Below are 23,248 nucleotides of genomic sequence, written 5' to 3'. Positions count from 1 at the left end.
GTAGGACAAACAGGCAGAAGATTGGAAGAACGCATCAATGAACAGCAACTGACAGTCAGAAGGCATGATAAAAATTCTTTAATTTCACAAATTTTTGGTAGAGAAGAAAAACACATTCTTGCACCCCCATTATAACCCTGATGTTACTATAAATAATTCCGAACCAGTTTCTCTTTCTCTCTGTTTATCTATAGGACAAGATACTGTACTTTCCATCAATTTTTTCTTTGGCTATAAATGAAAGTGGCTGAGCTTCACTTCAGCCCAACATGGAGGCAACAAAGGAGAAGTATCAATTTGAATTGAAAATGAAAATAATTAAAACCATGAGGAGGGGGAGTAGGTAAAAACCATAAGAGAGAAAGGATTGGCTCAGTCTATCACCTGCACTATCCTTAAGGATAGCAGTGAAACAGGTGATTAAATAAGTTCCATGCCATAATCACCAGAAGTAGTACAGGCCTAGTTTTGAAAACAAAAACGTTATTTGTGTTTTGGATTGATAATCAGATCAAAAAGAAAAGTTCTGATTAGTTTTCATCTGATTCAAGCAAAGGCATGCAGCATTTTTGAAATACTAAAGTAAGGAGCAGATGAGGAGTACATGAGACACTTGGAGCCAGCCATGGCTGGTTTATGTGATTTCAAAAATAATTGAATTGTTATAACAATATGAACAATACGTGAAGCTGCAAGTGCTGATGAAGAAGTTGCCTAACACTTTTCAGACAAACTGCATGAGATTATAGTAGTAGAGGGCAATTATTCAGTTCTTAAATGTGGATGAGACTGGGCTTCACTGAAAGAAAAAGTCAGAGCAGACTTAAATCCACAAAGAGGCCAAAAACAATGCCTGGATATAAAGCATTTAAGGACAGAATAACTTTGTTGTTGGGCAGAAATGTCTCTGAATTCAAGCTGAAGCCATTGCTGATCCACAAATAGAGAACCCTCGTGCCTTCAAAAACATAAGTAAGCATACTCTCCCAGTCTATTACAGATCCAGTCAGAAGGCTTGGATGACACAAGTAATCTTAGAGGATTAGTTTATGATCTGCTTTGTGTAAGGGCCTACTGCTTAGAGAACAACATCCCTTCCAAATTCTCCTACTCCAGGACAATGTCCCTGGACATTCCCCACATTTTCAATTAAAAAGTTTCAATTGAAAAAATATTTTTTAATTTTTTAAAAAAATAAAAAAAGAAATTTAGAATTGAAAAATATTTAAAAATTAAAATAGAATTTACAGTTGAAAAAAATTAAAATTGAAAGAATAAATTTAAAACTTGGAAAAGATTAAAAATGGAAGACTTTAAAAATAAAAAATTGATTAAGTGAAAAAAATTAGAAATTTGAAAAAATCTAGATTTTAAATTTAAAAATTTACACAAGTTCTTGGCCCTTTATGAAGTGATAAGCACTTTTTGGGAAAAACTCAGGCTGTTTTCTAGGAGATGCTTTGCTCTTAACCCTCTACTCCCTGCCTTGAAAGTTTATTCCTTTCCTCCCTGTCCTCAAGTATTTTGTACTTATTCTTTTCCTCCTTGCCTTCTTGTCCTTTGGATGCCTGGCCACTGCTGGGGTTTTGAGGTATATTGTGCTGATCTGGGCATTCTACTCCACTTTGCTGCTATGCAGCTGGTCCGCCGCGCTGCTCTCAGCCACTGCTGTGGGCAGTCCAGTCCACTGTCCACTGTCCATGCAGTGTGTGTGTATGTGTGTGTGTGTGTGTATGTGTGTGGTATATATGTTTTCTGAGGTTCTTGCTCCCAGAAGCACGAAGCTGAAGCCTGAAGATGACGAATGAGACTTCGTCGAAACGTCGCCAAGACACTTCCAATTTTACACGGGAGAAAATCCGAACAACCAAAGACCTATATATATATATATATATATATATATATATATATATATATATATATATATATGTTTTCTGAGGTTTTGGTGTTTGTATGTAGATCTTTGGTTATTGGTTTTCTCCGCGTAAAATTTTACGGAGAAAACCCAATAACTAAAGATCTACATATATATATATATATATATATATATATATATATATATATATATATATATATATATATATATATATATATATATATATATATATATGAATGGTGTGTATATATATTCACATATATTATCATATACACACACACACATATTGCCATACACATATAATCATATATATTTCATATATATTCATACACATATAATCATATATATGTCATATATTCATACACATATAATGTAGTAGGACATTTGTTGCAATGTAATATATTGTTTATTGAGTTTATTTTCAATGATAATGACAAAAGATATTTGTTTGATTGGACAACATCCATAAAGTTATTAAAAGATAGAACAAATAAAAATATTGAAACCACAACAGCTGAAACGTGTGTTCATAGAAAGATATATTGAAATGTAGCAAGGGAAAAATTAATAAACAAAATAGAGATGGGTTGTGTGTCTGAAGACTATCCTTAAACATGACCAGAATACATATTGATGAGTAAACAATAGCTAACATGCAACACTTTCACAAAATTGCTAAAACTAAAATTTTGAACACTTGAATAACTGTTCCAAAAACAAGAGCAAACTTTTCGCTCACAGAGCAGTTCATTATCTTAGTTACTTAAAATAGCTTCATTCTGCAAGGACCATATTCTTTGACTGTAGCTTATCCATTTCTTGACCAATATTTCCTTCCACTGTATCACATTGTGCAAGAAAAGCCTGAAAACAAAAATAAAGATGAGCAATATTTGTCAAAATGTAATATTCTTACTAGGTTTCTAAGATAAAAGTGATGATTTAATTATTTTAGTTATTAATTCTACACTAAACACCACAGATGATTCTATTAGAGCATCTTCTTCAATATAGTTATGATAATAATAACAGTTTTCTTTCTCCCTTTCATTTTCCTTCTCCTCCCAAGTGTAGGTCCCTTCATTTGACAAAGTAACTGGTTGGCAAACCACACTCAACATGTAGTCCTCAATGGGTCTACATCTACATGGAGGGAAGTAAGCAGTGGAGTACCCAAGATTCCATTTTAGGCCCAAGACTCTTCAATATCTTCATAAACGATTTAGATGAGGGATTAGAAGGGAAACTCATCAAATTTGTAGATGACACTAAACTGGCAGTAATAGCCAATACCACAGAAGATAGGCTTAAGATCCAGATGGATCTTTATAGACTTGAACACTGGGTGTTATCTAATAAAATAAAATTCAACAGAGAAAAAGTAACGTTTTACACTTAAGCAAGAAAAACTAAATGTACAAGTACCGATTAGGTGAAACCTGCCTCAATAACAGTAACTGTGAGAGGGATCTTGGAGTCCTTGTGGACAATCACTTAAATATGAGGCAGCAATGTGCGGCAGCCACCAAAAAAGCCAATACAATCCTAAGTTGCATTAACAGAGGAACATAATCATTATGTGAAGTATTAGTACCACTTTATAAAGCTTTATTAAGACCGCACTCAGAATACTGCATCTAGTTTTGATCACCATATTATAAAAAAGATGTTGAGACTCTGGATAGAATGCAGAGAAGACAGACAAAGATGATTAGGAGTCTAGAGGCTAAAACATATTAAGAACAATTGCAAGAACTGAATATGTAGTCTAGCGAAAAGAAGGACCAGGAGTGATTGGTAATTAATTCAATTAATTTTTATCATAGTCCTTTTTGAAGATGATTTCTGGAACAAATGTACAAACACACAAGTTTACACACACAAAGGTATACAATTCTTACCTATTATTACATAAGAATACATAAGTTGTATTAAAAAGGTCTATGTAATCAATGTCATCTATTGTAATGCAAAAATTTGTAAATATTAAATTATATATTCAATTATTTTTTATTCTTCAAATATGAATGTGTATTTAACTGTCATGAAATAATAAAGATAAGTACTTGCTGGACAGGCTTCAGGAACTGGGAGGAACTATTTGCAGTGGTGGTTCTCTTGTCTCTGCAGCTGTTTCCAGGTAGTGTTAGTGGAGGAAGAGAAAACTGGACCTAGGTCCTTGCAATGTGGAATGCCGCAAGGTTCTGAACACTCGCATTTAAATATTATATGAAATGATTGGATGAAGTCATTTGATGGTACAGGATGCAGTATCATCAGCATACTCTTATTCTACTTATTCAATCAATGTATTGTTTGCTGGTCTTTTATTTCTTTGGTTTGGACTGATTGATTTGAGATAATTTCATCTTTGGCCAAGGATGTGATGCTATTTCAGTGCTGACTCAGTAAACTTGTAGCTGTGAAGGCTTGGGTGGAAATGAAATGTCTCATATTCAATCCTACAGACTTGTTATGTAAGTGAAAAAGGATTCTGTACTGGAATTCTGTCAGCCTCCCGAATACACCAGACAGGAAATAAGACTTGAGCTAAATCTATTTTAAAGCTGCATCGTATCTTGCATCTCTGAAGGTACAAACCTCTCAATGCCACTTTTAATCATTTACAATTTCTGATTTCTAATCTCTGCTTTACATGCAAAACACTCTATTATAGAACTTACCTGAACTTTTTTCACTAGCCCTTTCTTTTTTTGCTTACTATCATTAAAGTTGTCTGGTAGAATCTGAGAAGAATAAAAATAAGTATGATTAAAATTTTCTGGTACAATCTGAAAAGAATAAATCTTGGAGGAGAAGTGAAATGCCTTTAAGGAAAACAAAGAAAGTCCAGTTGCCTCTTGAAAAAGTACCCATGAGACAACCATGACCTGGATGACTGAGAATCTCCATAGACATCTTGGAGCCCTTGTTATTTAAGAGGTAAACTGACTCCCATTATTAAGTGTTGAATTCTGGTAGATGGATTAATGGCTTCAAAAGTTTGCGAACAAGGAAAAAACAAATTCCCTACTCCTACTTTGTCTACTGAAGAAAAATGTGAACAAATGTATGTATAAATGAAGGCTTTAAAGAAGCTGTCAATAAACTGCTGATAAATGTTGCTTAATTAGAAAAAAATATTCTCTTTCCAGATCCTATCAATATTCTTGAGAGAGACAGAAAAAGCTTTCTTATTTGGAACTTTTGATATTTTGCAATCTCTTTTCAGGATTTATAAAAGCATTCAACTAATGTCAACACAATGCAGCAGAACATATTTTTTTCATAAAGATATAAAAATTAAAGATAACTACATGGATGGCATGGATTTGAAAACAAATAAGAAAAGCACTAACAAATGGTTTAGAAACAAGATTTCAAAATATTAATATCAGCTACTTAAATATCTTTATGGAGTCATTTTTCAATGAGCTTTTTTCACAAAACAGATACAATCAAGAAATTAATCCTGTATAATGAAGGGTTTTGCTTTAATTTAAAACTGAAATCATGCTTAATTAAATTCCTTTGACCAACAACTCACAACAGTATTTTGCAGCTCATTGGATTATGCATTCTTTGGAAAACACTGAAATAATTATGTTTCCTTGTCTGCCTCCTCAGATAATTAACAATTCAGTGAGATTTGGTTCATCCAGGGAAGTAATAGTAGACTAAAGCTAACGCTAAAAAAATGGAGTCATAGCCTAGAGGTAGCTTCTCCTACCATGAAATTATTTTGACTGCTTTGAGTTCAATAAAATCTATTTTGACCGAGTCTAAGCTATGTGTTTAACTATACATAAACTCAATAATTATTTTGATGTTTCACTTCATTTATAGTTTGATCTAAACCATTCTTCACTTGATGCCTTTCTTTATCCTCTGAAGTAAAAAGTTGTTCACAGGGCAGGGCAGGAATCTCCTAGAAGGGGCATAATTGTAGATATATTAATTTTATGAAAATCACTATCACTTCATTTCCACTGAAAGATCTGCAATTTGTTTCTTGAAAAATATCATTTACAGTTTCTTTTTGGATAGATGAGTGAGATTATATACTAACATGATAATTAAAATATTCTTCTATTTACTCATTTTTAATTTTAACTAAGATACTCCCTACAGTATAGCCAAGGTTCCTGTGTAGGTATTTTTAACAAATAATTAATTCTTCCTCCTTTCTATTCCTTCTGTTTCTTTTACACAGTTTCCTTTAATTGTTATTTTATAATTAAGTAATTCTTCCTATAAGACTGAAAGATCCAAACAGTTGGAATAAGAACAAGAGGTTTAATTCTCCTAGATCTGAGCCTAATCAAGATGGAAAAGTTAAAATCAGTAGCTGGGAGCCCCCAAGCTCTGGCTTGGAAAGAATGACCCTGGATTTTGATGAAATTTTGTGTGAACTTGCACACATGTCCCCAATCATTGGTAAAGTGTTATGTATGCTGATGCAATATTTGCGAAGATATAGGCATTTGCGTGACCCCATACCGCAGCCTTCTAAGTATGACTCTGAGGTTCCAGCAAATTTGAGACATAATATCTCCGGCAATATTTTGTTGAGAGAAATAAAACTTGGTCATCTTGTACAACTTTTTGTGCTCTATTAAAATAATAAAAACATTCTCATGAGCGATCTCCATTTAGATAATTTGGAGCAAAATTGACCGAAAATAGTGCTGCTCGGAAAAAAGATTAAAGTTTGGCTTTTTATATCTCTGAAAGGAAAGGTATGATAAATGTGAAATTTTGTGCGTAATAACTTAGCACACAAGGTTTTTGAATATACAATTTCATTTTCCTACTGCTTTCCAATAATTTACAGATTGAGTGTAAAATTGACATTTTTGTAAAAATACCAAAAATAGGGTATTTTCAGTCTGCTTTGACAAAAAAAGACCTTTTGGAAACTCTGTTAAATCATTCTCATTAGAAAGAGCATGTTTAAAACCCCTTAAAAAAGTAGGCTTGGTTTTTCATTGCTGACATATAAAGCCCTAACAATAGAGACAAAATTGAGGCATTGCTATGGTAATGTCATGTACGTCAACATGCATTCTGTTATATTGTTGTCATTTCATTTATGCTGGAGTTTAAAGTGTGTAATTCATCTCTTGCATGCTATATGAAACTGTTAGTCTACTAGCGGTGCTTCTACCACTAATGACAGTGGTTAAATGTATTGTAAAAGTCGTGCTCCAACCCATTTGACAAATAAAATCACGTAGCTAAACATCGGCTATTGAAAGTCGATCTAGCCATGTCCAATGATTTAACAAAAGTGGTGAAAACAAATGCGAAGCTGGGTCAAGAAATTTGTTTCAGGTCTAAAGTCAAATATGTTTCCATGGTCCAAAGCACAGCAGACTCTTTGTCGTCGGATAATTATGATATGGACATTTCGGACACTGTTAATAGAAGTTTGACCACTTTAGGGACTTCTCCATTGAAAATTCAGAAGTTGAGCAGTAGGAATAAAACTGGCTATGTGAAACGAAAAATTGAATGTGTGCAGAAAGTGGTAGCAGACAAAATAATGTTAGCTGCTGGAGTAGCAGTTGAAGATATGGGGCAAACTGGTGAGTCTGCTGCTAAGAAATGCCAGTCATGCCAGTATTACACTGACCTAATTGAAGACATGAAAATGAAAATTAAAATATCTGATAGATCGATGAAAATTCAATCATTGACTTTGTCCCCAAAGAGTTGGTCGATACCAATGACAGCCAAAACGTTTCAGAATGTATGGTTAAAATAGCAAGAAAAATAAAGAAAGAGAGAGGCATTTGTGCATTACCAGATGCAAAAGTTGGCAAACCTCTGCCAAAGGAAATCGCCGACAGAGTTCGAAATTTCTGCAAGGATGACAAATTTAGCAGGATGTGCCCCAGCAAAAAGGATTGTGTTTCCATTCAGCTTGATGACATCAAGGTTCACAAAAAAAAGCAGTTGCTACTGTGCAATCTGAAAGAACTGAATGTGGCATATCGAAACAAATATGGTGCTGAAATTGGTTTCTCCAAATTCTGTGAACTCAGACCAAAAGGGTATGTCACAGTCTGTGCCTCAGGCACACATTCTGTCTGCATCTGACCCATTCATCAAAATATTAAGCTTATCAATTCCCAGAAGCAGCACTAAAGAACATGGCACCTAAATTCAATAATAAATAAGCAATGGTTGAAATTTAGCAGTTCATATGAACAGTACGGACTTCAGCTTGGGAACTATATAAGATACCCACTTTAGGCTTGGGAACCTAGGATAAGCTGCCCAATTATCGGATTGGGAACTGGACAGATACCTACACAAGGCTTTGGAACCTCAAGGAAGAAACCAAACTACAGGCTTAGGATCCTGAACCAAGAAACCCACCCGTGGCTGGTATTCCACGGTTACTGGACGTGCCCCCAATGGCGGGGAATTGCTGGTTCAGGTGCCTGAACTGGTAATGACAATGTCACCATGGACTAACGCAATATAATAGTAGTAATGGTGTCTATATAAAACAAACAAGATGAAAAACTAAAAGAATGCATGTGATATTGCCATAGCAACATCCTCAACTTTATCTCTGTTGTTAGGGCTTTTTACGTCAGTGATGAAAAACCAAGCCTACATTTTAGGAGGGTTGAAACATGCTCTTTCTAATGAGAATGATTTAACAGAGTTTCCAGAGGGTCTTTTTTTGTAAAAGCGGGCTGAAAATACCTTATTTTTGGCATTTTTACAAAAAAGTCAATTTTTACACTCAATTTGTGAACTATTGGAAAGCAGTAGGAGAATGAAATTGTATAGTCGAAAACTTTGTGTAGCTAAGTTATTACACACGAAGTTTCATGATTATCATGCCTTTCCTTCCAGAGATATAAAAAGCCAAACTTTAACCTTTTTGCAAGCAGCAATATTTTCGGTCAACTTTCCTCCAAATTATCTAAATGGAGATCGCTCATGAGAATGTTTTTATTATTTTGTTTAATAGAGCACAAAAAGTTGTACAAGATGACCAAGTTTTGTTTCTCTCAACAAAATATTGCCCAAGATATTATGTCTCAAAGTTGCTGGAACCTCAGAGTCATACTGTAGAAGGCTGCGGTATGGGGTCACACAAATGCCTATATCTTCGCAAATATTCCATCGGTACAAGTAACACTTTACCAATGTTGATTGGGGACATATGTACATGTTCACACAAAATTTCATCAAAATCCGTGATGGTCAAGCAGGGCACTTTTTTGAAGTCAGACCACTTGACATGGAAGGGCTATCATCTTAAGTTTCAAATATTATAGAAAGAAAAGAGGAATTATTGAGTCTGTCATTTGCACCTCTATAACTGTCTGGTTCGGTTCTGCAACCCAACAAGAAAAACACAGACTTCAGAGGATAATTAGAACTGCAGAAAAAATAATTGCTACCAACCTGCCTTCCATTGAGGACCTGTATACTGCACGAATCAAGAAGAGGGCCGTGAAAATATTTACAGACCTCTCGCATCCTGGACATAAACTGTTTCAACTCCTACCCTCAAAACGACGCTATAGAGCACTGCACACCAGAACAACTAGACACAAGAACAGTTTTTTCCCGAAGGCCATCACTCTGCTAAACAAATAATTCCCTCAACACTGTCAAACTATTTACTGAATCTGCACTACTATTAATCTTCCCATAGTTCCCATCACCAATCTCTTTCCATTTATGACTGTATGACTATAACTTGTTGCTGGCAATCCTTATGATTTATATTGATATAGTGACCATCAGTTGTGTTGTAAATGTTGTACCTTGATGAACGTATCTTTTCTTTTATGTACACTGAGAGCATATGCACCAAGACAAATTCCTTGTGTGTCCAATCACACTTGGCCAATAAAAATTCTATTCTATTCTATTCTAAAAAAAAACTAGGACATAACTGTAAATGCATATTAGATTTTTTTATGCAAACATTTTTATTAGGTTATAAAGTATTATAAAATGCAAAATACAAAAGAAAAGCAGTGAGAGGGGCAGGGAAAGGGGAGAGAGAATTGAGGGAAAGTAGGGAAAAGAAAAGAAAAAGAAGCATTGACTTCCAACTTTGTTGCAGTACAACAGGGCATTAACATCAGCTTCCCCCACTGTCCATAATGCCCATGCTCCACTTCTACCCTTCCCATTAACAGTAGGAATGGGAAAATGTCTTTGGGAAGGGTAGAAGTGGAGCATGGGCATCTTGGGCAGTGGGGGAAGCTTTGGGAGGGCCAGGGCAAATGATTCTGGGCCTATGTTAGGCCTCCAAGAGCCTCCCCTGAGCCAACCTGTGCTCCACTTACAACATGCATGTTCGTTAAATGATTCAATGGGGAATGCTGGGATGGGAAAGTTGTTAATTGAGCTGTGTCATATAATAACTGTTGTGACATGTGACTGTATCAGGCAGGCTGTATGTATTACAGTTATATCTCTAAGATTACCTGTACTCGGCCAGTGGTGATTCAAATCAGAGATTTTATGTCTTAACTTTTAAAAAATAGCAGAGTTGAATTGGTTGGCGATTCATATAAAACAATGACTGAAAACTAATAACTTTATAAAAGTTTTGAAAGACAACAAACATCTTCAGAATGGACTGACCCATTTAAAGGGTCTTTATTGGATTAATGATTTACATTTTTGAACATTCCTTGCAATGATGAGCAAGTCCAACTGCAGTATCATTCATGAAAAACATTATACTGCTAATTTTATTACTGCAGCTGGAATGTGGCTTGAAAATTAAGCTGTTTATTGTGTAGACTTTGATTTTCATTCTAGTCAAAATCCTAGTCCTATTTTTGTAAGGTTATAGCCATTGCACTGCCCCTGCAGGTCACAATTTGGGTGTTTGGTATCATGTCTGCCGTTATAGCTTTGTCAGTGCTATAACTCCCACCCCATCTTTCTCCCATCTCAGCCACACACACCTATGGCAAACCAGCATATGCAAAGTTGCCGTGGCCAGATGGTTCTGGTCTTCTCACCATCTCACCCCACCATGTCCAGGTCCACTTATTGTTTACCTTTTTGTGCAGCAGCTGAGAGGCCTGCCAAACAACTGCCTAGTACAGTGAGTCATAGCAAACACAATGTTTCTAATAGGTAGAACCAGTTTCTCTAGTTTTCAGAAATACCACATTCATTAGTTTTCTAGTCAAAAAACCTCTCTCTAGTCTTCGGAATAATTGTGAAAAGAATATCAACCCTAATTCTTCAGAAAATTGTGTTTGCTAATTTTTTTGGCTAGAGGGGAACTCCTACAGCAGGCCAGAGAAAGGAAGCTGCAGTATATATCACTCATATATAAGATGCACAAAGATTATAATAAAAAGGAACATGTTTCTTCTAACTGTGATGTTTCAAGTAGCCATCTGTGCATTCACAACTACCTCCATCCTTCCGATAATGCTTTGAGATACATAAAAAGGCAGAAGGAAAATCTAATAATTATAGCACCACTTCTTTAAAAAGCTGAAAAAAACAGTGGCCACCTAGTTAGCTGCTGTCCAAGAAGACTGCACAAATTGACAATTAACAACCACATGACAAAGTAGAAACAATGGTATATATCTGTAAGAAATACCATTTATCTGCAAAAAAAAAAAAAACCTGGTGGGACCACATAATAGACAAAATTATACAAAATGAAGAAACTAAAGTGGCCTGGAATTTTAGAATTCAAATAGACAAGCATCTGCCACACAACATTCAAGACTTAACAATTGACAATAAAAAAGACAAAAAGGTCTGGATAGCAGATATGTCAGTACCTGGACACAGCAGAATAGAAGAGAAAGAACTAGAAAAGATAACAAAATACAAAGACCTGCAAACAGAAGGAACAACTGTGGCAAAAGAAAGTAAAGGTAGTAGATGTAGTGATAAGCTGCACTGGCTTCCGGTGGTCTTTCGGGTACAATTCAAGGTGTTAGTTACCACCTTCAAAGCGCTCCATGGCATAGGACCGGGTTACTTATGGGACCGCCTGCTGCTACCCGTGACCTCCCATCGACCAGTGCGCTCCCATAGGGAGGTTCTCCTCAGGGTGCCGTCGGCCAGTCAATATTGGCTGATGGCGCCCAGGGGGAGGGCCTTCTCTGTGGGGGCACCAACCCTCTGGAACAAGTTACCACCAGGTATCCGTCAACTCCCTGATCTTCGGACCTTTCGACGCGAGCTGAAAACATTTTTGTTTCACCGTGCAGGACTGGCCTAGTGGGGTTTTAATAAGGGGTTTTATTGATTTTAAGTTCTTCAACCAACTCTAAATTTTTCTTTTAAACAGGTCCTAACTGTCTTTACTTTGGCTGTAAACCGCCCTGAGTCCTTTGGGAGAAGGGCGGTATAGAAATTGAAACAATAAATAAATAAATAAATAAATAAATAAATAAATAAATAAATAAATAAATAAATAAATAAATAAATAAATAAATAAATAAATGCAAAAGACTATGAATAGCTTACATCCAGTGACAACAACGGCATGAAAAAGTAGTAACAATGATGCATTAGAAGATCTGTAAGAAACATTATTTACCTGCAAGCAAGAACTGGTAGGAGCATAAAAATATAGAATATGAAGAAGCTAAAGTTCTCTGCTATTTTAGAATTCAAACAGACAGCACTTGCCACATAAATCCCCAGACTTAACAATTGTTGATAAGAAAGACAAAAAAGTCTGGATAGTGGATTTGATAGTACTTGGAGACAGCAGAATAGAAGAGAAATAACTAGAGAAAACACCAAAATACAAAGACTCACAAATAGAAATTAAATGACTGTGGCAAACAAAGGCAAAACTGGCACCAATAGTCATAGGTGTTTTCACAATAGCTTATATCCGGAGGAAGGGACATGGCCACCATAGCGGCGGGACGGCGGTCCCGGGGCTCAAGAGGAAACGCCGATATCCCAGCCATTCGGGGGTTCTTTATGGATCATAGCTGTCTTGTAGAGACAGCGAAGAAGGGAGGCACGGGTCGGCGCAAACAGGGAAGTGGCAAATTCCCTGGAGTGCCGACATTAGCCTTCGACTCAACAGCACGGGAAGAAAGCCATTAGAGCTGTCAAAAGCTGGGGCGGTCACACAAAGAAATTTGAGCAGGAGCGGTGATTGAATGGAGTATTGGTACCAGGTGAGTGATTGGCCAACTCACAGATAAGAAAAAAAATTATTAAAGCTTAAAAGGAATTTTCAACTTGAAATTTAGCGGCTAATTGGCACGCGGAAATATAAAGAGAAGAAAGCAAAAAGCAAAGCGGAACTTTGTGATTAAAGCCCCAAAAAGGAAACTTTCCATCGGAATTTAAAACTGGCTTTGGAAGAAACCAAAAATAATAAAAGGAAAAGAAAATTGAAAGAAAACATTGTTTGCTAACAAAAGGATTGAGACAGGAAGTAATTAACTTTGTGGATTAACAAGTGACATTTTGTTGCTGAAGTACTTGTGAATTGGAGAGAGACATCTGCTGGAGGAAAGAAAGTATCGCATCATTTAGACCAACGTGGGAAAGTAAGAAGCAGGCTTTGTTTATATAGCTGCAGCGAGATTGTAAAAAAAGGGAGTGGAATCGAAAAGACTTCAATTGGAATAGCTTAAAGGAACATTTGAATTGGACATTTTCAGAAACGAAGAAAAGAAGAAAAGGGATATTATATGGACTCGAATTCGGATTATATATAAATCAAAGTAACAAATTTGAAAATTCTTTCTCCTTAAATTGAGAACATGGAGAGTTGGGAGGATGAATATGAGGAGTTAAGGAAGACTTGGGGGAAATAATATTTGAACTGGCTTCCATTTGGAAAGAGAAAAAAAAAAGGGGGGGGGACGACAATATTTTGGACTTGAATTTGGACTATATATAAATTAAGATAAATAAATCTAAAAAATTTTTCTTCTCATATCAAAAATATGGAGAATTGGGAGGAATTATGAGAGATGCTTCAAATGGTGTGAGAGTCTTTTAATGGGAACAAACAAGCAGAATTGTGGCTTAAAAATAAAAAAAGAAATGAGGAAAAATTTTTGAGGAAACAAGAACAAAAATATAATGTTTAAAAAGAAATGAGAGGATAATATAGATGATCATATTGGGATTGATAGTGAAAAAATAAAAATGGAGAGAGGGAAAGATATTTTAAAAAAGAAAGGGAAAAAAGAAAAAGAGAAAAGATTGAGGGGGGAAATTAAAAGAGTGAAAAAAATAGATGATTACACTGGGATTAGCAGTGACAGAATAAAGAGAAGAGGAGGAAATAGTGAAAAATTCAGGGGGGAAATTAAAAGAGTAAGAAAAAGGTGGAAAAGAGGATGCAAGGAAGAAAGAAGAAGATGAAAGAACAGGAGAAAGGGAGAAAAATATTAAGAGATGAGATCTGGGAGAGACTGAAAGAAAATGGTTAAAAGAAGGAGAAAAATGAATAGTAGAAAAGAAACTAAAATAGTGGTAGAAACTTTCTTTTTTTTCTTTCTGAAATTAGAAGAAATATATGGATTATTGTAAAAAGGTAGTAAAAAAGGTTGAAATGAAGGAAATTAAAAAAAGAGAAGTAAATATATATGGAATATATAATGGGATATATGTTTTCTTTTTTCTGTTTGTGTCTGAGAATGCATGGAATGAGAGAGAATTAAAGTTGATGGCAAGGAAATAAATTTTAAATATATAAAAGAATGGAAAATCCACCAGATGAAATGTGAAAGATAGCATGGTTTATAAATGAAAATGATTGAAATTAAGATGTAAAAGAGAATAAAATTGAAATGTTAGTAAATGATGTACACTATTGGAAGAAAATAATAAGTATTGAATTGTGAACAAAAACGTTAAGAAAATAAGAGATGGAAGACAATGTTAATAACTAAAATATAGGAGGGGAATTTGAGAAATATGCATAATAAATGAGAAAATTGGGGTTGTCTGGACACCAGAAATATTGAAAATAAATACAGCAATAGAGAGAGATAAGAAGAAGGAGAAAGATGGAAAGGGAGAAAGAGGGAGAGAGAAAGAAGAAAGGGAAGAGGAGAGGAGAGGAGGAAAGGTAGGGGAAATAAGAGTAGGAGAGAAGATTAGATAGGGAGGAAGTAGAGTGGAGGGGGAGAAAGGACGGGGAAGTAGAGAAGGAGTAGGAGAAGAGAGAAGAAAGGAGGTAGGAAGAAAGGAGAGAGGGAAAGGAGGGAGAAGAGAAGAAAGGACTGCTGTGAAAAGGAAATGGAAGACAGACACCCCAAATATATTTGAATATATTAGGATAAAAATTGAAATAGTTAAAAAAAAAAGAATGAAAGGGAATGAATATGAATAAAAATGGAGAAATTAGAACTTGAGGGCGAAAGAAGATGTGACTTAATAAAATGAGCAAGGAAATATTAGGAAATGAATAAAAACTATATAAAAAAGAATATTTTGGCAAAAACTGTAACTAAGTAAAATATATTTGAATATATTGAATTGTATAAGATATGATATGGCCAATACTCTGTTCATAAATTATGTATATGTATAGCGGGGAAACTAAAAAATAAATAAAAACTTGTTTTAAAAACAATAACAACAATAGCTTACATCCAGTGACAATACCTCTAACACTATCAAACATCCACATTTGCCTATTTAAGGTCTTTGGAAAGAATTTGATAGCTGGCAAAAATGCCAAATCCAGTCTGAACATCTTGACAAAGCAAAAAATAATAACCAAAATACCAGTAACTTGTTTTTCCTATGATGCTGTAGTAATTTCAGGAAACTGAAGATAAAGATAGAAAGATAGAAAGCGTGATCTTCCCACCTAAACTTATGTTTTTGAAGGATTGCTCAAATAGGTTTTACACACTGTTGAACATTCAAAGAACCGTCATTATTTCATAGCAAGAACTTCTGTATTTTTTTTTGATACTGTAGAACAAAGTTATTGGTCAATAGGAAGCAATTTATTTTAATGCTTTCCTGAATAACAACATATCTAATGGCATCTGGAGCCAGAAACAACGGAGCTTTCCCTAAGACCATTTACTTTTCAATGTCCTCTTACCCTTTGTCTCAAAGTTTGTTTTGCTTGATTGTAAATATTGAGATATTTGAAGGTGGTTACCTGCTCTATATTACGACTATGAGTAGAGAGATACCATGAATAGAGTTTTGGCTTTTTGCAATTTATAATTTATGTCCAGTTTATTTTAATTACAATACTGGGTGAGGGCTAGCAGGGCTCTTTTAAGGCCTACTGGTATCCTGTGGAATCAGTGTCATCTATATAGAGCAGCAGGGAGATGTTTCAATCACATATTTTGGGGAGGGGGTAATTTGGTTTATTTAACCATTTTACCATGTCGTTTATATAGAAATTGAAAAGCAAGGGGGCCAAAATGCACCGGTTTAATCCCCTTTTGAGTTTTAACTGACTTTGAGAGGGACCCTTGCATATTACACCTCATCTTGAGAGATGTGTATGTAAGGCACATAACAGATGAAACAATTCAATTCAATTCAATTGAAGCAGCTTCCAACTTCTCCCATAGCTTAGTCCTGGTAACCATATCAAAGGCTGCCTTGAGATCTATAAATCCAGTGTATAATGATACAGATCTATTCAATAAATATTTTTCAATCATTTGAAAAATACCGTCTATGGTGCTTCTCCCCTCTCTAAACCCAGCTTGCTGTTCAGTAATCAAGTTCTCAATATTCAGCCACTCCTTTCATTTCTCTTGGAGGTCTTTGCTGTAGAGTTTGCTGATTATATTTAGCAGATTTATTGGTCTGTAATTGGCAGGGTCATTTCTCTTTTCCTTTTTAAAAATTGGGACAACAATTGCCAAGTCCCAATCTTCTGAGACAGTGGAGTTGATATAAGGGAATAGCACCGCCAGAACTGGTATCCACCACTCCAAATTGTTCTTTAATAATTCAGCAGAAATAAAGTCAGCTCCTGGACCCTTCCCAGTCCTGAATTGGCCAATGAGAGATTTAATTTCAGACTCTGAAACTGGGGGCCATTCAGGTAAATCCTTCACTATATACCTTATATTCTTGCTGGGGTGTATGTGTCTTCATACATTCTCCAAAAGTGAAGTTCCCAGATTGTAGGAGGTATATGGACTTCTAGTGAGGTATGAATTCTGTGAGAGTGACTAGCTATTAGATGCCAGGCTAGAGAAGAGTTCTTTTGTTTTGCTGCCTCAAAAAGCTTGAGGACCTTGTATCGTGTCTCTTCTTAAGAGCAATCAATTGAGTGTAAGGAGTGTTATTAGACAACATTTTAATGAATGCCAGCAGAAGTCTATCAATATCAACTGATGCTTCAAATTATTTTTTTCACAGCTGTTCTTTGGAAATGGAGTCAAAGCTTTATTTAAAATTAATAATGCAGCACTATTATGAAATTTATTTGCTGAATGAGACAATTCTTCATGGCCACATGACCCTGCCCATTTCACCGCAGATTTTCTAATATGGCTGACCCATCATGGCCCTTTGTTCACAGTTGATATTTCACTGGTGACATACCATTGTCAGAACTTCTCTGCTGCTTCTCCAAGGTTGCCTAATCATGGCCAATGCATTGTGACCCAAATCGTCACGGCCAATTCCACCACCATCCCCGGCAGATGATTAAATGCGCCTCTGGTGCTTCTAGCTTCTGGTGCACTTTTGCCATATGCCTGATGAGGAGAGGCCAAGGGGGCATTGGCAGGAGTGGGGTTAGAAAGCAACGGTGGTATACCGGGTGCTGAGGTCTGCAGAGTCATGTTTGCCAGTTTTGGATGGCGAGGAGAAGGGGTGACAGAAAGACTTTGCAGTAGCATTTGGACAGCATGGGGAGTGACAGAGAGGCTTTGTCAGCAGTGTTTGAATAGTGGGTGGGATGAGAGGCTTTGTCAGTAGCATTTGGATAGTATGAGAAGGGGATATCAGAGAGTTTTTGCTAGCAGTGATATCACCATAGTTTGGGCATTAAATTCGAACACAACTGTAGACAAAGAGCGGGTGGGTCAGTCATGCTGGAAAATTCAGGGTGAAATGGGCAGGGTCCACTGGCAGTGAAGAATTGTCCCAGACCCTTTATTTGTGCCCATCTTGCAATCTGAGGTGACACTGAGTACCTTATAGTAAGATAAAATACACAAATATCCAAATAATTATGAATAAGAAAAGAGATTAAAATTAGAAAAATTAAAACAAATTAAAAACATAAGCTTGAAGGAGAGGGGGGAAATGCCTTCTTTGTTAATGCACTAACTACCTCCAGCCAACAGTTTCTCCCTCATGACCCCATGCCAGCCAGCATAGTCAGGTTTTAAGGCTTTTTCTGAAGGCTAAAGAGAGGAGGTGGTATGAAGTTCCAAAGGGCGAAAATCATGGCAGAAAAGGTTCTTCTCCTGGATCACACCAGCCAAAATTCCTTGACTGATGGGATATGCAATAGACCCTTTCCACAGCAAGAGTTCAGCAGGCTGATCTCATGGTGGAGACAGTTCCATAGGAATCTGAGAGCCTTGCCATAAAGGGTTTTAAAGATAGTAACCAACATCTTGAATTGCATTCACAAACACATTGGCAGCCAATGCACCTCACATAACAGTAGTGTTACATATGTCATTGTAGGAGTATCCAGTAATTGCCTGTGCTATGCTTTTTGACCAGTCATACCTTCCAAATACACTTCAAGAATGCCCCAAGTACAGCATATTGCAATAATCCAAGCAGGAGAGGATCAAAGTGTAAGTGACTCAGTGTAGGATCTCACAATCCAGAAAATGATATAATTGGCCCAAAACAGATGTAACTGGCCCAAAATAGATGTGCAAAGGCTCTCCTACCTATGATTGCCTCTGTTCTTCGAGCAGGAGTCATAAATTTAGGAGAACCCCTCAGCTGTGCCCTAGGCCTAAACTGGGGTAGTTCCACCCCATCCAAAGGCAATAAACATATGGATCCTGAGGCTCCACATATCTACAAGCACTCTTATTTTACGAGGCTTGGTTGAAATCTGTTGTCTCCCAATCAGGCCCCACAGCCATCAGGTACTGTGAAAGAACAGCTATAGCTTGGGTCATCAGGGGTGAAGCTGTAAAGCTGAGTATCATCAGCATATTGAGGATATTTCATCCCATACTGTTGGGTGATCTTATGCAGCAGTTTCATGCAGATACTAAACAGGAGTGGAGAGAATACCATGCCCTGCAGAACCTCACAAAGAAGCAGCCTATTAACACAGATTGTAATTGGTCACAGAAAAAAAAACTTAAAACAGTATTGCCCAGTCTCAAGTCTGGCAGCTGGTCCAAAAGGATACAATGATTGATGGTATTGAAATCTACAGAGGTCAAGGAGAACAAGGATGGATGGACTATCTCTATTCTATTGTCACCAGAGATCATCAACTAGTGTGACAATGTTCCTTCTGTCATATGACCGGGCCTGAAACCTGACTGAAAGGAAGCTAGGTAATCCATGTCATCCAAGACCCTTTGAAGCTGCAATACAATCACTTTTTCCAACACTTTCTATAGAAATTGTCCAGTACAGTGGACTTGAATGATGGCTTCTTAAGGGAGGGGCAGACCATTGATTCCTTAAAAGATGTCAGGAATTCACTCTCCTGCAGTGATGCTTTAATCATTGCTTGCACCAGTGGTGGAATTCAAATTTTTTTACTACTGGTTCTGTGGGCGTGGCTGGGTGGGTGTGGCAGAAGAAGGATACTGCGAAATCTCCATTCCCACCCCACTCTGGTGCCAGCCAGAGGTGGTATTTGCCGGTTTTCTTTACTACTCAAAATTTCCGCTACCGGTTCTCCAGAACCTGTCAGAACCTGCTGAATAGCACCCCTGGCTTGCATTCATCCAGAAGTCACTGTTCTGGAAGCTTTGAGTAATCATGAGGGACAGAGATCAAATAAGCAAGTAGTTGCACAGACAGCCCCAAAGATCCTATCTTCTTCCTCAAATTGCTTCCACCTAATAGGGTAACTTCATTCCCATGGCATTTCAATTCTGGAATTCTGTTCAGTGCTTCAGGCATTCTCTGATTCCAAGTTGCAGCCAAAACTTCCAAAGGAACATACTGCAGTGTCTCTGGGATCTCCCCCAGTTCTTTTTGGAATCCAAGCAGATTAATCAGTCACTGAGACAGATGACATGAATAAGTTTAGTGCTCCCCACAGTGGGGGGGCAGTGTAACAGAATCTCAAGATCACCAGGACATGGTCTGATCATGACAAAGGGGATATTGACAGGTCCCCCACCAGGTCACCTTGCCACTAATCAACATGAAGATTATATATGGAGTTCTTCATGGATGTCTTGGGATAGATCCATGGCAATCATGGTGGCTATGAATTCCAAGATACAGAGTTTTGCAACAGAGAGGGAGAAACAAAACAGTTTAGGTAAGAAACAAGGCCATTATAGAAAGGATGTTTGAGTCTAGGGAAAGGAAAAAAAGAAACTCACTCTAGTTACAGTTGTATGTAGGAGAATTATTTTGGTTAGCTTTCAAAATTCCGTAAAGTTATACTACCAGCAATAAATATATTTCCAGAAATCCAAGTGATTCTTGTTTCCTGAGCATTCCAGCCTCTGAGGGCTTGACAGTCTGGATTAAAAATGGCTAACAGTAAACTTAACTAATAAAATGTAGTTTTCTCAAAAGGGAGATATTACTACCAATGATTTAAAAGATTAAGATTTGGTTACAAGACATCTATGAAGCTATGGCTTATCTTCCAAAATCACGTTCATAAACACCAAGAATTCAATTGAAAATAAAATAAAATAAAATGGCCAAGCTCTCATGAGAATTTGACATTCTACAAAACTTGATATAAATTTCAGAAAATCTTGTGGATTTAAAAATATTTTTTAACGATTCAGGAGATTTTGTTGGGATACAGGAACTACTTAGACCACTGAAGGTTGTTAAACTCTGTGACAAGGTGTTATATCATTATAGTGATGATTATAGATTAATTTATTTATATTGACTATTATGATTAATCACGCTTAATAACTCTGAGGTGAACATCATTTAAAATTAAAGAACTGATTTCTTTTAGTTAACCACAATATGTTGTCATTATTTACTTACAATAGCATCTATTTGTTCCAGAATTTTCATAAACTGCTCAGCAGTTCCCTTTATCCGCTTATCCAACTGACTAAGAGCTTCAGTTTGATTATTCTTTGCAAGAAAATCCTATATGAAAAATACACTGTTTACATTGTGCTTATTCATAAGTTAATTGGAATAGGCATTTTTATTATAACAGCTGTAAGAGCTATGTTCCTATAATATCTGTACTTCTTAACTAATTCCATGTATACAAAAAGCTAACTTTCTATGCAGACAAGCACTGACTCATACAAAAAAAATGAAATTTACTAATATATATCAGTAAATCTGGATACACCATTCACTTTCATTTGTTCATCAACATCACATACTCAAACTTCCTTTATATGTAGACTTCTATTCTCTCATATTTTCTTCTCTCCTTACTGCTGCACAAGCTGGCTGTCTTCTGTCTCAACTCTGAATCTATACAGCCCTTTCCCAATATCACATGTACGGATCACACATCCTCTTACACGTCCACATCATTAATTGGGAGGGTTACTTTCAGATCTAGGCTCTATCATAATATTAACAACAATCATAGTCAAAGTCATATCACTCTTCCCTCACTGAAAGTGCCTTCCAAAATCTCAATTAGAGTAAATCTATCACAATTCTAGAGTAAAATATGCTTAATCTACACACATCTCAGAGTCATACTTCCAGAGCCTACATATTATATAGCAATCATTCCAAAGAAAATTCATTTTCATATTTATATAAAGATACCTTGACCACACATTTTGTTAGATTTTGTCAGATTCTAAACTGACTTTTACAAATATATATTAACTATTGAAATGAAAATAACTTACTTTCTGAATCTCTCTAAGATCTTTATTGACTTCATCTATTTTTTGAGCAAGCTGTTCCACTGATTTCTCCAAAGCTTTTAATTTCTTTAATTCAGTCTCCTCCTCAGGACTGTTCTGTTAAGAGAAGAGAACATTGCTATCATGAAGTACCTGGTTTGCTGGGGTGGATGCATTCAAATAAAAGGTAAAAATATTATAATCACAGAACAATATATAAGGGAACAACTGAATGTCAGCCATAAATCACAACAAAATTTACAGTAAAACATACAATGAGCAAGAAGTTATGTGGCATAAGTACATCCTATTCCATTTAGCCTTAAACTGATTCCTAACGTTATGATCTGAGTGCAACTGCTCTGCATTCTATGGGAAAAGTGAGATGTTAAACTAGCTTTTCTGGCTTCAAATTGATATATATTTACCTATAGCTAGGTTATAGATAACAATCTCCAGTTGTCAAATCTAAGGTTTTTAGTACAACCTCTGCTTGATTATTGATGCTATAATAAGTTAAGCTATATTTATGGCTAAGAAAGATAGGACAATTTTTTTCATGACATGTCTTCCAAATCCTACATCTAAGAAGCAAATATGTGATTATATTGCAGAATCATTTTATTACAAATAATAGGCATAGACCAATCATAGACCAGGGGCGGCAACCCACAGCTCCGGAGTCACAAGTGGCTCTTTGGACCCTCTGCCGCGACTCCCTGCCCCTCTTACTTCTTTTTTGGACTCCAGCCCAAAGCGGCAGGAAGCGAAGGCTGCCTTACGCGTAAATGTGGCATGAAGACAGGTACAGGGCAGCTTTGCTCCTGCACTTTCCTCCCCCCTCCTCTCATAACTCCATGGCTGTCTGTGGCTGAGCTGGGAGCGTGCGCATGCGCGGAGAGACCCTCCGTAAATGAGCCACTGTCTGCCCCACACGCGCCTTTCCTGAGCTTTGGCGCTCGCTTGAGGGGGGTCTCCCCATGTGTACGCATGCTTCCGGTTAAGCCACAGCTGTCCTGGGCGTCCTGAGGAGGAAGAAGAGGGTCACCGGAGAGTGCAGAAGCGAAGCTGCTCTGTACCTGCCTTCGCACCACATTTGTACGTAAGGCAGCCTTCGCTTCCTGCCACTTCAGGCTGGAGTCTCCGTGTGCATGCAAACACTCCCGGCTCAGCCACAGCTGGCCAAGGTAGCTACAAGAGGAGGCGGGGGGAAGGAGAGGATTGTCATCTGAAGGGAGAAGACACACACACACACACACACACACACACACACATATAGAGAGAGAGAGACATAGAGAGAAACATACAGAGTGATACACAGAGGGGGGGAGGGGGGGAGAGACAGAATAGTTTGTGGCTGGGTAGGCGTGGCTCAATAGTGGATTTCAAAATTTTTTACTACCGGTTC

General features: G+C 36.8%; 1 protein-coding gene across 1 annotated transcript in view; it reads right to left on the bottom strand.

Moving 5' to 3' along the window:
• Positions 1–2,259: 2,259 nt before the first annotated feature.
• BAG1 (BAG cochaperone 1) overlaps positions 2,260–23,248 on the bottom strand; it is a 42,355-nt gene continuing 21,366 nt past the window's right edge. Inside the window, exons 4-7 of the mRNA XM_058182234.1 lie at positions 21,844–21,957; positions 21,002–21,109; positions 4,561–4,623; positions 2,260–2,740 (exon numbers count right to left, since the gene is read on the bottom strand). Coding sequence (XP_058038217.1) covers positions 2,651–2,740; positions 4,561–4,623; positions 21,002–21,109; positions 21,844–21,957 — 375 coding nt within the window. The 3' untranslated portion in view covers positions 2,260–2,650. The remainder of the gene's footprint in view (positions 2,741–4,560; positions 4,624–21,001; positions 21,110–21,843; positions 21,958–23,248) is intronic.

The sequence above is a fragment of the Ahaetulla prasina genome, chromosome 4 (genome assembly GCF_028640845.1).
Source record: "Ahaetulla prasina isolate Xishuangbanna chromosome 4, ASM2864084v1, whole genome shotgun sequence".
Lineage (NCBI taxonomy): Eukaryota > Metazoa > Chordata > Lepidosauria > Squamata > Colubridae > Ahaetulla > Ahaetulla prasina.
Note: the sequence above shows the minus strand (reverse complement) of the source record. Positions and strands in the feature narration are given on the sequence as shown.